Source organism: Malaclemys terrapin, chromosome 14 (genome assembly GCF_027887155.1).
Source record: "Malaclemys terrapin pileata isolate rMalTer1 chromosome 14, rMalTer1.hap1, whole genome shotgun sequence".
Lineage (NCBI taxonomy): Eukaryota > Metazoa > Chordata > Testudines > Emydidae > Malaclemys > Malaclemys terrapin.
In genome coordinates this window covers 3,049,141-3,060,939 of record NC_071518.1, presented here as the reverse complement: position 1 = coordinate 3,060,939, position 11,799 = coordinate 3,049,141, and the positions used below count along the sequence as shown (strand labels likewise).

The 11,799-nt window shown below is 58.4% G+C and overlaps 1 protein-coding gene across 2 annotated transcripts in view; it reads left to right on the top strand.

Moving 5' to 3' along the window:
* The first annotated feature begins 3,265 nt into the window (after positions 1–3,265).
* LOC128848770 (B-cadherin-like) overlaps positions 3,266–11,799 on the top strand; it is a 40,271-nt gene continuing 31,737 nt past the window's right edge. The window contains exons 1-2 of one of the 2 annotated variants that reach the window (XM_054048917.1): positions 3,852–3,984; positions 4,858–4,972. In XM_054048917.1, the coding sequence (XP_053904892.1) occupies positions 3,931–3,984; positions 4,858–4,972 (169 nt within the window). In that variant the 5' untranslated portion in view covers positions 3,852–3,930. Of the gene's footprint in view, positions 3,985–4,857; positions 4,973–11,799 lie in introns of both variants that reach the window. The other variant, XM_054048918.1, reaches the window with a different exon arrangement.

Genomic DNA, 11,799 nt, shown 5'->3' with positions numbered 1-11,799 from the left:
GGGGAGGAGAACCCAGGAGTCCTGCCCTACAGGTGCATGCTTGGCTCTTGCTTCACTGATGGCAACTGTTGCTGTGGGCTGCTAAAAAGCTGCCACGTTCCAGCTGAGAGGAGGCAGCTGCTCTGGGGTGAGTCCAGTCAGGACCGGCTCCAGGGTTTTTACTGCCCCAAGCGGCAGAAGGGAGGGAAAAAAAAAAAAAAAGCCGTGATTGCAAGTGCGAGCGGTGGCACTCCGGCAGCAGCTCCACCGCGCCGCTTTCTTCTTCGGCGGGAATTCGGCGGCAGGTGCTTCCCTCTGAGAGGGACCCGCCGCGGAATTGCCGTTGAACAGCCCAATGTGCCGCCCCTTCCCCTTGGTCGCCCCAAGCACCTCCTTCCTGGGCTGGTGCCTGGAGCCGGCCCTGAGTCCAGTGACTGATCTTACAGTGGTGTGTGTGGGGGGGTGAGGTGCCCTATAGTGCTGGGAGGATTAAACATGCATCCTCTATGCCCGTGAGCAGGGGTAGGTGCAGGCCCTGCTTGGTACCAGGCCCAAGGACCTTAGAGCTCCAGTGCTGCAGAGACAAATGCCAGGAAGTCACTTAAGCTACTGAGTTTCAAACCCTGCTGGGGGGGAGGGGAAAGGTATCAGGGCTCCAGTCCCCACTTTTCCTGCCTTATTCTCCCCATGCCAGGGGGGCTGGGGCCTGTATTGCAGGTAGAGGCCTCCCCACCGCAGGGCTCAGCTCTGCCCACCACACAGGACAGGGCCCTCACTTCCGCCTCCTCCCCCGCTGAAGGCAGCAGGCATTGGCTTCTCACCCAGCTTGCCAACCCGGCACCGGGGTTGCTCTCATGGGCAGGCACCCCCCAGTGGAGGTGGCCTAGGAAGAAGGGCCTCGCTGATGCTGAGTGCCCACCGGTGACTCTTGGTTCAGACCAAGCTGCACCCAGGCTAGCCAGCGCCCCTGGGCACCTCAACCAGGCAGCAGGAGGAGAGCTGCTCGACTTGGCACAGCCCTGCCCAGCTGCCGGGGTGGGCAGCAGCGTGACTCCAGCACTAGCTCAGGGGGTTGGCAGCAGGCAGGGCCCGGTGGCTGCCGGGGAAGCTGTGCAGGGTCCCCACTCTCCCCAGAACAAGATGGGGACAAGTTAACTCTTTGAGAACCAAGCAGGCGCTTCCCAGCAGTTCGGGAGGCTCGAAGGGCAAGGACAAAACGCAGTGACAGCTCTCAGGGGCTGGGCGGGGGCTGCAGCTGGAACAGCTCTGCCTTAGCGAGGATCGTTTTGTTACCTCGGCTGTGTACCCCTGTCACATTTGTCTCCTTGGGGCTCTAGGCACCTGTGGGGGAGCCCAGGCTCCTGACGGCTACAGGCCCGGTCTGCACCGGGTGGGTGGGTGTGTCTGCCCAGTGGGGCACTGCCCTGGCAGCCCCGCTGGCCGTGAGCCCAGGCTCCCCCGCGTGCTCTGGAGCAGGGACTGGCTCTGGGGGGCACCCAGCACGGAGGGGCCTGCTCGGGCCCGGGCGCTGCCACCCACCCACTGGTCGTTATTTCATCAGCAGGGACCTGCCCCAGGGTCCCTCTCTCGGCTGGCCCAGGCCTGCTGCCAGGACCCCGCGGGCGAGCCCCGGTCCGGGCACCAGGCCGGGCTGGGAGCCGCCTCTGGGGCCGGGCCGGAGCGCACCTACCCCCGGCACAGGGCGCTCCCCGGGGCCCCTCCCGGCGGGGCAGGGCCGGGCCAGGGCCGCCGAGTCCCGCCCTCCCGGGATCGCCGGAGCCGCCTCACCTGCGGGGCGGGGCGCTGGGAGCGGCCGCACCTGCCCGGCCGGCACTCGGCGCTGCAGCGCGCACGGAGCGGAGAGAAGCGACCCTCGGCCCGCACCGACCCGCCCGCTCCTGTGCCATGGGGCCGCCGCGGGGCCGCCTGCCCGGGCTCTGCCTGCTGCTGCTGCTGCAGGTAACGGGGCCGGACCGCGCCCCCCAGCTCCGCAAGGGAGAGACCGGGTGTCACTTCGGGGGGTTGTGCGGAGCCGCTTCCTGGGGCACCCGGCTGCCGCCCCCCCGCCTCCCACGCTCCCCTTTGTAAGGACAGCACCCCCCCCCCCCGGCTGCCCCGCTACCCCCCTCCTGACCCCCCCCCACTGTGTAAGGGCAGCACCCCCCCAGTTGCTCCCTCCTGCCCTCCCCACTGTGTAAGGGCAGCTCCCCCCCGGCTGACCCCCCCCCCCCTGTGTAAGGGCAGCTCCCATCCTGGCTGCCCCGTTGCTGCCCCCCCCCCCTCTGTTAGGGCAGTACCCCCTGCAGTGTCGTCGTCCCCACACCCCTTGCCTGGGCAGTGGGTTGCTGTACTTGTGGTGTGCCGGGGTGGCATTGGCCAGCATTGTGCGCAATAGCCAGGCCCTGACGCCGGAGTTCAGGGCTGGTTGGACTCTCCGGGTCTCCGATCCTGGGCTGGGAGTCTCCTGGGACAGGCTGTGTTGTGAGGCTGCCGGCCTGTGACAGACTTTCTCCCTGGAGCCTAGTGCTCCGGCCTCCTCTGGATTCTGGCAGGGTGGAGGGCGGGGGGGGCTGAGTTGCAGGTGGAATTTCCTTCTGAACAGGGCGATGCCCTGGGGGACTTACTGCTTGTGACCTGCCCCGGATGCCAGATACAGCCCCCGTGGGGACTCGGGGGGTGGGGGGGCGTGAGCTTTGGGACCCGTTCCTTCTGGATCCTCCAAAGTAGAATTCTCTAGGCAGGATTTTCGGGGGTCAGCATGATGGGGTTCAAGGGAAATCACAGATAGGCCAGGCCAGGACATGCAACTTACTCTTATTACAGGACAGAAGTTTCCTCTCCTAAAAACTTTACAGTCTGAGAACCTAAACCTGCATACGTGGATGGGTTCTTACACCGCCCGATCTGTTTGGTTCTAGATTCCTCGCCGGAATCCCAACAGACAGAGGGTGAGGGACAGGTTGTGATGTGATTGAGGGGTGACAGCAGGTAACGATAGTTCGTATTTTTGGGTACCACCCAGAAGCATGAGCCGAGCTGGGCCGCCCATTGGGCCGGGTGCTGCACAGACAAGTAGCAGGAGCCAGCCCTCGCCCCAGAGGCCTTGCAGTTCAAGGGCCAGTGAGCAGCACACAAGGGCTTGGTTTGGGAAATCTGCCTCTCCCGAAAATCCCCAATGGAAACGCCGCTTCCTGCAGGGCTGCCTTTGCATTCGCTCCTCTGACCTGTGCCACAGTTGGGGAGGCTCGAAGGGCAAGGACAAAACGCAGTGACAGCTCGCAGGGGCTGGGCGGGGGCTGCGGCTGGAACAGCTCTGCCTTAGCGAGGATCGTTTTGTTACCTCGGCTGTGTACCCCTATCACATTTGTATCCTTGGGGCTCTAGGCACCTGTGGGGGAGCCCGGGCTCCTGACGGCCGCAGGCCCGGTCTGCGCCGGGTGGGTGGGTGTGTCTGCCCAGTGGGGCACTGCCCTGGCAGCCCCGCTGGCCGTGAGCCCAGGCTCCCCCGCGTGCTCTGGAGCAGGGACTGGCTCTGGGGGCACCCAGCACGGAGGGGCCTGCTCGGGCCCGGGCGCTGCCACTCACCCACTGGTCGTTATTTCATCAGCAGGGACCTGCCCCAGGGTCCCTCTCTCGGCCGGCCCAGGCCTGCTGCCAGGACCCCGCGGGCGAGCCCCGGTCCGGGCACCAGGCCGGGCTGGGAGCCGCCTCTGGGGCCGGGCCGGAGCGCACCTACCCCCGGCACAGGGCGCTCCCCGGGGCCCCTCCCGGCGGGGCAGGGCCGGGCCAGGGCCGCCGAGTCCCGCCCTCCCGGGATCGCCGGAGCCGCCTCACCTGCGGGGCGGGGCGCTGGGAGCGGCCGCACCTGCCCGGCCGGCACTCGGCGCTGCAGCGCGCACGGAGCGGAGAGAAGCGACCCTCGGCCCGCACCGACCCGCCCGCTCCTGTGCCATGGGGCCGCCGCGGGGCCGCCTGCCCGGGCTCTGCCTGCTGCTGCTGCTGCAGGTAACGGGGCCGGACCGCGCCCCCCAGCTCCGCAAGGGAGAGACCGGGTGTCACTTCGGGGGGTTGTGCGGAGCCGCTTCCTGGGGCACCCGGCTGCCGCCCCCCCGCCTCCCACGCTCCCCTTTGTAAGGACAGCACCCCCCCCCGGCTGCCCCGCTACCCCCCCTCCTGACCCCCCCCCACTGTGTAAGGGCAGCACCCCCCCAGTTGCTCCCTCCTGCCCTCCCCACTGTGTAAGGGCAGCTCCCCCCCGGCTGACCCCCCCCCCCTGTGTAAGGGCAGCTCCCATCCTGGCTGCCCCGTTGCTGCCCCCCCCCCCCTGTTAGGGCAGTACCCCCTGCAGTGTCGTCGTCCCCACACCCCTTGCCTGGGCAGTGGGTTGCTGTACTTGTGGTGTGCCGGGGTGGCATTGGCCAGCATTGTGCGCAATAGCCAGGCCCTGACGCCGGAGTTCAGGGCTGGTTGGACTCTCCGGGTCTCCGATCCTGGGCTGGGAGTCTCCTGGGACAGGCTGTGTTGTGAGGCTGCCGGCCTGTGACAGACTTTCTCCCTGGAGCCTAGTGCTCCGGCCTCCTCTGGATTCTGGCAGGGTGGAGGGCGGGGGGGGCTGAGTTGCAGGTGGAATTTCCTTCTGAACAGGGCGATGCCCTGGGGGACTTACTGCTTGTGACCTGCCCCGGATGCCAGATACAGCCCCCGTGGGGACTCGGGGGGTGGGGGGGCGTGAGCTTTGGGACCCGTTCCTTCTGGATCCTCCAAAGTAGAATTCTCTAGGCAGGATTTTCGGGGGTCAGCATGATGGGGTTCAAGGGAAATCACAGATAGGCCAGGCCAGGACATGCAACTTACTAACGCTTATTTCTCGGGAACCAGGCTGGCCGATGGTTTTGTGAAGAGGTGTCGCAGTGCCAGCCGGGTTTCGGCTCCGAGAGCTACACCTTCCCTGTGTCCCGGCGGGATCTGGAAACTGGCCGAGTGCTGGGCAAAGGTAAGGTGACTTCTCGGGTCCTTGAATGCTCCATTCGAGGCAGAAGTTCCCACGCTTTGTCTCAGGGCAGCTCACACCTTCATGGGGAGAGTGTTTCCCTCAGCCGCTGTGTTCGCCATCCTGAGCATAGGCTCATAGAGTGTAAGGCCAGAAGGGACCACTGTGATCATCCCGTCTGCCCACCTCAGTAACCCGGCCCATGGGACTGCCTCAAATGAATCCCCATTTGAACTAGAAAAACAGCCAATTTGGATGTAAAACTGGCTGGTGCTGGAGAAGCCCCCCGATACCCTTACAGCAGGGACCGCTGATGGGGACAAGTAGAGTTCAGAAAGAATTGAATGTATTTCTAGCTGCTGCTAATTAGCATCTGGGAAAAGGGCGAGCCCGTTGCCTTTGGGCTGTGGAGATCTGGCTGGTCACAAGACCGCAGTTTGCTTTATGCTTTTGAGTCTAGTGCTCTAAGAGTGGCCGAAGTTATGGACTAGACCAGTAAATGTTTCCTGACATGGAAGTGCTAACGAGCAGCGAGGATCACTGAAATCTGCCCTTTCCCCTGGAGCTATGGGAGGCGTAAGGAAGCTGAAAGCAGACTTGTTCTAACTAGCCTCTTCGGGTGTTTGGCTTGTGTTTATTCACTGACAATCTGCCTTCAAAGCTTTTCACTATCATCCCTGTGCCCGGCAGCAGGAATGCCCATTTCCTGCTGTTCTTACTGAAGTTTCGGTAATGTGAGTGGGTCATCGGTTTGGCCTTTGACGTTGTGTAAATAAGGAAATTATTACTTACTTATTAATTAATTACTTAAACGGCAGCAGTTTGGGGACTTGGTTTTGGTTTGGCTGTAAATAGCTGGTTCTCAGGCATGACCAACAAAATCAAAGCAGACAATCTGTCTACAGTGCTGTGGTCTCTTCGACGGTGTGGTTTTAGAGCAGTGGTTCTCAAACTTTTGTACGGGGGACCCCTTTCACACAAGCCTATGCGTGCGACACCCCTTATAAATGAAAAACACTGTTTAATATATTTAACACCATTATAAATGCTGGAGGCAAAGCGGGGTTTGGGTTGCAGGCTGACAGCTCACGACCCCCCCATGGAATAACTTTGCGACCCCCTGAGGGGTCCTGACCCCCAGTTTGCGACCCCCTGTTTTAGGGGGAGGGACCCTTCCACGGCTGTCTGTAAAACACCTCGCACTAGACACGTAGTAATTGCCAGCCTCCGGAGGTAGCATGTCCAGCAAAAGCAGTGCCTCTGTTCTCTCTGAGCTTGCGGATGGGTTAAGTGTGCCCTGCCCCTGCCCTCGGATGGTGCTTTGGTTCTCTTGGCGAGTGCAAGCTGGAGCTAAGCTGTCTCGTGCTGTGTGCGTTCTGGGGTCACGACTGCGTGCGATGCCTCGCACCCATCTCGGACAGAGGCGCCTCCAATCCACATCTGTAAACCAAAACCCACCTGGCTAAAGCAGAGTTTGGGTCGCAGGTGTGTCAGTGGTGTCTGGTTCCATCCCTCGCTATACATCACGCTTCCTTTACAAATGTGCTGCATCTCTCAAACATCCAAACCTGGCCTCTGGGAGTAGACCTAGCCACTACCCTATAATCCTTCGCTACCCCCATCGCCTCCTCCAGTCAGCGCTGCCCACTCCAACTTAGTGTCATCCCAGGAAACTTGCAAAATCAGAAGACCAAATTAGAAGGAGACCACAAGTTCCACTTCCTCTTCGTGGGTCTCCAGAAGACACAGTCCCCCTTAACCCACCTCAGTCCCTCTTAAACCCACTTCCGTGTCCCAGTGTTGACGACAAGTGCCCAAAGATGAGCTGAAGAAGGAGGGTTTGTCCAGATGGCAATTCCCACTGCGGGCTGTGACAGAGCCAAGACGTTGGTTCCCTAACATCATCAAAGATTTGGCAGCCTTTAAATCTGGCTTCTCAAGCTTCTACCAAGTGATGTTGGGGATGAAATTCCCATGCTCAGCGTTCTGTGAAGAATGAGCCGGTGCAGAGGAACCGTCAGTACTTAGCTGCCTTTGTTCCGATGTCCTGGGGTTGCCTGGTGGCTTCTTTCGCTGGCTACTATAGAACAAAGGAAAGCTGATTTTGTGTGTGACTGGTACCAAGAGTTGTGAGGTGTCTAGTGTCGCAACTTTGGCTCGTGACTGCACCATCCCTGGAAATGCCTCTTTCATAACTGGCAGAATGCTTGGTGAGAAGCCCTTGTCTAAACTTCTTCTCAAGAAGACAAACTGGTGCTTGGCTAGAACTCCAGCTGGGGTCTCCTCTAGCCTGCATCTGGCTTCCTCATGGCTTGTGAGGAACAATGTGTAGCCAGGCCCGGAAGTGGGTTGCGGGGGAGAATCAACTCCGGCTAGGGTCAAACCCTTTGAAGAGCAACAGACTGGAGACTTTGGGGCATTCGGAACAGTGGGGGCCCATGTGACTACTGCACTTTTAAGGTCCCAGATGTCGTGTGGGGCAGAGTTCTTTTGCAGCTGAGCCCAAGAATGAGCTGGTGTTGGGCAGAGCTTGTGACCCACTTTATTTTTGCTGCTGTGATCTAGTCTAGATGTGACTGTTGTGTGTCCAAACACACCTGTCTGTTCAGCACGGCTGTAAAATCAAGCCCTGTTCCTTTGCCCCTCACTGTATGGTGCCCTCTTGAATATCTTCAGCAAGTCTTCCTGCCCCTACGAGGGGCACTTGTTTCTCTTCCGTGGTTATGGCAGGAGCTGGGGCAGAGCCTATGCCCATAGGGAAGGCCTGGGAGCAATGCTCCCTCTTTCTCGGTGTTTGTGAAGCAGACAGAGGCAGGACTGCTGGGGTCTCAGGTGAGCAGCGAGCCCACCAGGGAGGCGCCCCGTCAGAAAGGCTGGTAGCGCCTCTGTTCAGGTGGCTCGCTGGGAGTTCGGATCCCGCTGAAGTTCCCAGGACTGCTCTGTTTTTTGACAGGGTTGCTATGGAAATGCTGTGTACTTGTGGTTAATGGTTGATAGGGTTTGGCTGGTAGGTTGGTGGTCTTTGGAAAGACAGGTATGCAAAGACCTAGTGCCAGCAGTGGGAAGCTCTAACCCCTGGGTGAGTAGTTGGGGGGGCGGGGAACTCCTGGTAGCTCCTCCTGCTGAGTGAGGTCTGCAGAGGCCCTGCACTGTTGGGCCCCTGGAGCCTGGCAGACAGAAGTTAGACTTTGCACCTCTGTTGTCATTGACCTTTAGAAAAATTGCTTCACTCGTCCTCCCCCTCCGGGTCCCTCTGCCAAGTGCCCTGCTGCCAGTCTTGCCTGTGCTGGCATGACAGGGTGGTTTGCCACTCGGCAGCCTGAGTCATCTTTCTGCAAAGCCACCCCGATCCCTCACACTGGTGATAGCTGGAAATCCCCTTGTTCACTGGCACGTTCTGCTTCCAGGTTGCGGGGAGGGTTGATGAGAGAGAAATTGCTCTGGGATTGTCCCCCTCCTCTCTCTCCTATCTCCAAGGCCCAGTGTCTGGCTAACCCATTCGGGAAGGCCTAACATCCTTGCTGCTTATTAGTAGAGGTCAAAAGCTTGAGCAAAGAGGAAGGTCTTGCAGATCTACTAACGTTATATATGCCATCATGTGCCAGCAATGCCCCTCTGCCATGTACATTGGCCAAACCGGACAGTCCCTCCGCAAAAGAATAAATGGACACAAATTGGACATCAGGAATGGTAACATACATAAGCCAGTAAGTGAACACTTCAATCTCCCTGGTCATTCTATTACAGATTTAAAAGTCACTATCATTGAACAAAAAAACTTCAGAAACAGACTTCAAAGAGAAACAGCAGAACTAAAATTCATTTGCAAATTTAACACCATTAATCTGGGCTTGACTAGGGACTGGGAGTGGCTGGCTCATTACAGAAGCAGTTTTTCCTCTCCTGGAATTGACACCTCCTCATCTATTATTGGGAGTGGACTACATCCACCCTGATTGAATTGGCCCCATCAACACTGGTTCTCCACTTGCAAAGTAACTCCCTGCTCTCCATGTGTCAATATATAATGCCTGCAGCTGTAACTGTCACTCTACGCATCTGAAGAAGTGAGGTTTTTACCCACAAAAGCTTATGTCCAAATATATCTGCTAGTCTTTAAGGTGCCACCAGACTCCTTGTTGTTTTTGTATTTTCTGATGTTCTATACTAAACTGTCCACTGTGCATTCAGTTCTGGTTTAAGGGCTTGGTCCGTAGGCGCCACAGGGGTAGAGCTTTAAGAAACTTGATTGCAGTAAATTTGATCTAAAAGGCAGCCCTGGAATTGGAGGACGGTTGTACTGAGCCAATGCTCCAGAGGAGCTAATCACGGTGCTTCAAAGGGAATCAGCTGGGTCCTGTGACTGAAGCATGGGAGCTTTCCCCAGGCTAATGAGTTGGGCTGTAATTAGGGTGATTAGCTCAGGGTGTGTGCACTTTCCAGCTGATGGGTTTGGAGAGGTTTCAGGATTCATTGAGTTTAGGAGAAAAAAACACCTGTTGTGATCATGACTGGAGACCTCCCCAAGACCTCTGGCTGGTTGTTTTTAACTGGCCATCCAATCTGCTTAAACACCTCTCCTCTGGAGGAGGTTGGGTGCCTACTCTAAAACCTTTCCTAAAGATTTTATTGCCCGATAAGGCCCTTTAAAGAGCTAATGAAAGGGTTTGATGGAGGAAGATGCAACTTCCTAAGAATTAATTGCAAAGAATAAATGCTGCTTGTTGCATTATTCTCGCAGCCATTCGCTAGAAACATTTATACAACATTTCGTAACTGCTCTGTCTGCTGAACTTCTCACGTAAGGGGTGGCAGGTACTGGGATCAAACCATCCTCTCACGTAAGGGGTGGCAGGTACTGGGATCAAACCATCTCTTTCTGAAGGACCTCAGTAGCATCTGCTGTTGAATTCAAAGGCAGGTGGTTACCCACTCTTTGGACCACAGCTGTTTCCAGCCCCTGCGAACTGGGCTGAAGATGCAGTGTGCTTAGTGGACCGAGCATAGGGCTAGGCATCAGGAATTCCGGAGCTTTTCGCTCTGGCACTGACTCACTGGGGACCATGGCAGGTCACGTCACCTCTGTCTCCCCAGGGCCCGGAGGAGGAAATGGCATCGTGGCCACGAGTGGAGGGAGAGGAGTAGCTTGTGCAGCACTTTGGAACAGATTTTCCTGGCGGATCCTGCCCATCCCATTCTTGCAGACAGGAGGGGTCAGTGTCTGGAATCCAGGGCGGGTGACCGCTAATGCAGAAGGCAGCTGCTGCTTCTCCCTCCTGTTCTATTTATTTGTTAAGCTTCTCTGGTAATAGGGTCCTGCTGACACCCTCTGCCCGTCTCGGGGGGCTCTGTGGCTGTGGGCTAAGCTGTCCTGTGTGGCTGCTGGTGTCCAACTATAGTGAGCCCCTCACGACTAGCGTCTGGTGAGGCGGCAGCAGCAGGATTCCCTCGCTGACCTCCCTGCACCTTGTTCTTGTCCCCTTTGTAGCACGTGCTGCCCCATCCCCTTCATCCTGTCTGTGCGCTTGTGTTGAGCTGGGACTGCCTCATCCAGAGACCTGGTCCCCGAGCAGCGGCAAAGGCTGCCACTGTAGGGCTCGGGGCTTTGGCCAGCTTCCCCGAGCTACGAACGTCCCCTCTTGGGTTGGCGCCTTTGGCAGCCTGGGTGAATTGTTCGCTTTGTACATGTGTGATTTCGCCCTGAATCACCTTTCGGGAGAAACTCTGTCTTGCAAGCCTGAAGTCATGGTGAAACTTCAGTATGACATCCGGGGTCTGTCCGGGAGTAGGTGTTTCCGTGGGAGAGGCGGCGTAGGAGTTCTGCTGTCTTGTTTGTCCCCAGGGGCCATAAAAGCTGATGAGTCTCTCTGGACTCTCACTTCCTCCTACGATGGGTCTGCGTTTTGCGGAGGAGCGGCTGGATTTGGGTAAACACAAAGGCAGGTTATTGCCCAAACCCAGGGGCTGATGGTACAAAGGCAGTGACAAAACAACCTACAAGTGGCAATAAACCCAGAACCGCTCCCTGACTCCAGTGTGGGAGGCGAGAGCTTGTTTTGCTAATCTGCAGCTCTAAGCCGCTTCTCTGTTCAGGAGGGGTTGGCGCTTTACCGCCAGTGAACGACTCACCTCCACCTGCGCTGGGCCTGAATGAAGGAGGGCTGAGTCGGCTGAGTGATGTCATTGTTCCCTGGCCCAGCCTGGGCTGGAGCGAAAGTCTGCTCCAGCGTGGGTCGGACTAGGATGACCATATTAGGCTCTGTGCTAAAGGCTAGCGTGGCGGCCCCTCTCTGGGGACTGGGCAGCTTGCCGTAGCAAACAAGGACATCTCACAGCGTAGCTCCAGCTCTGTTGTGGGCCATTTACTTCCATGCCCTCTATATTTAATTCTGACACTGGCGTATTCCGCTGTCCCTCTTCCCCCCCCCGAGCTCAGGCCACAAGACTTGTTGAATCTTCAGACCTTTGCTTCTTCCAGCTAGGGTTGGACTGGAATGCCCCATCAAAAAGGGACCCTGGTGGCTCTCTGACCGGGCCATTAAAAGTCCGGTTGCGGCGCAGCGGTGCAGGCAGGCTCCCTGCCCAGATCCATGCAGCCAGGGCTGGTGCTACCATTAAGGCAAACTAAGCGGTGGCCTAGGGCGCCAAGATTTGGGGGTGCTAAAAAACGGTGCCCCCAATTTCCCCCCCGCGGCAGCTCCCCACCGCCCCTGGCCCAGGGAGCTGTGTGGCAGCTCCCCACCCCAGCTCACCTCTGCTCCACCTCCTCCCCAAGCACGCTGCCCCCGCTCTAATTCTCCTCCCCTCCCAGACTTGCAGCGCCAAACAGC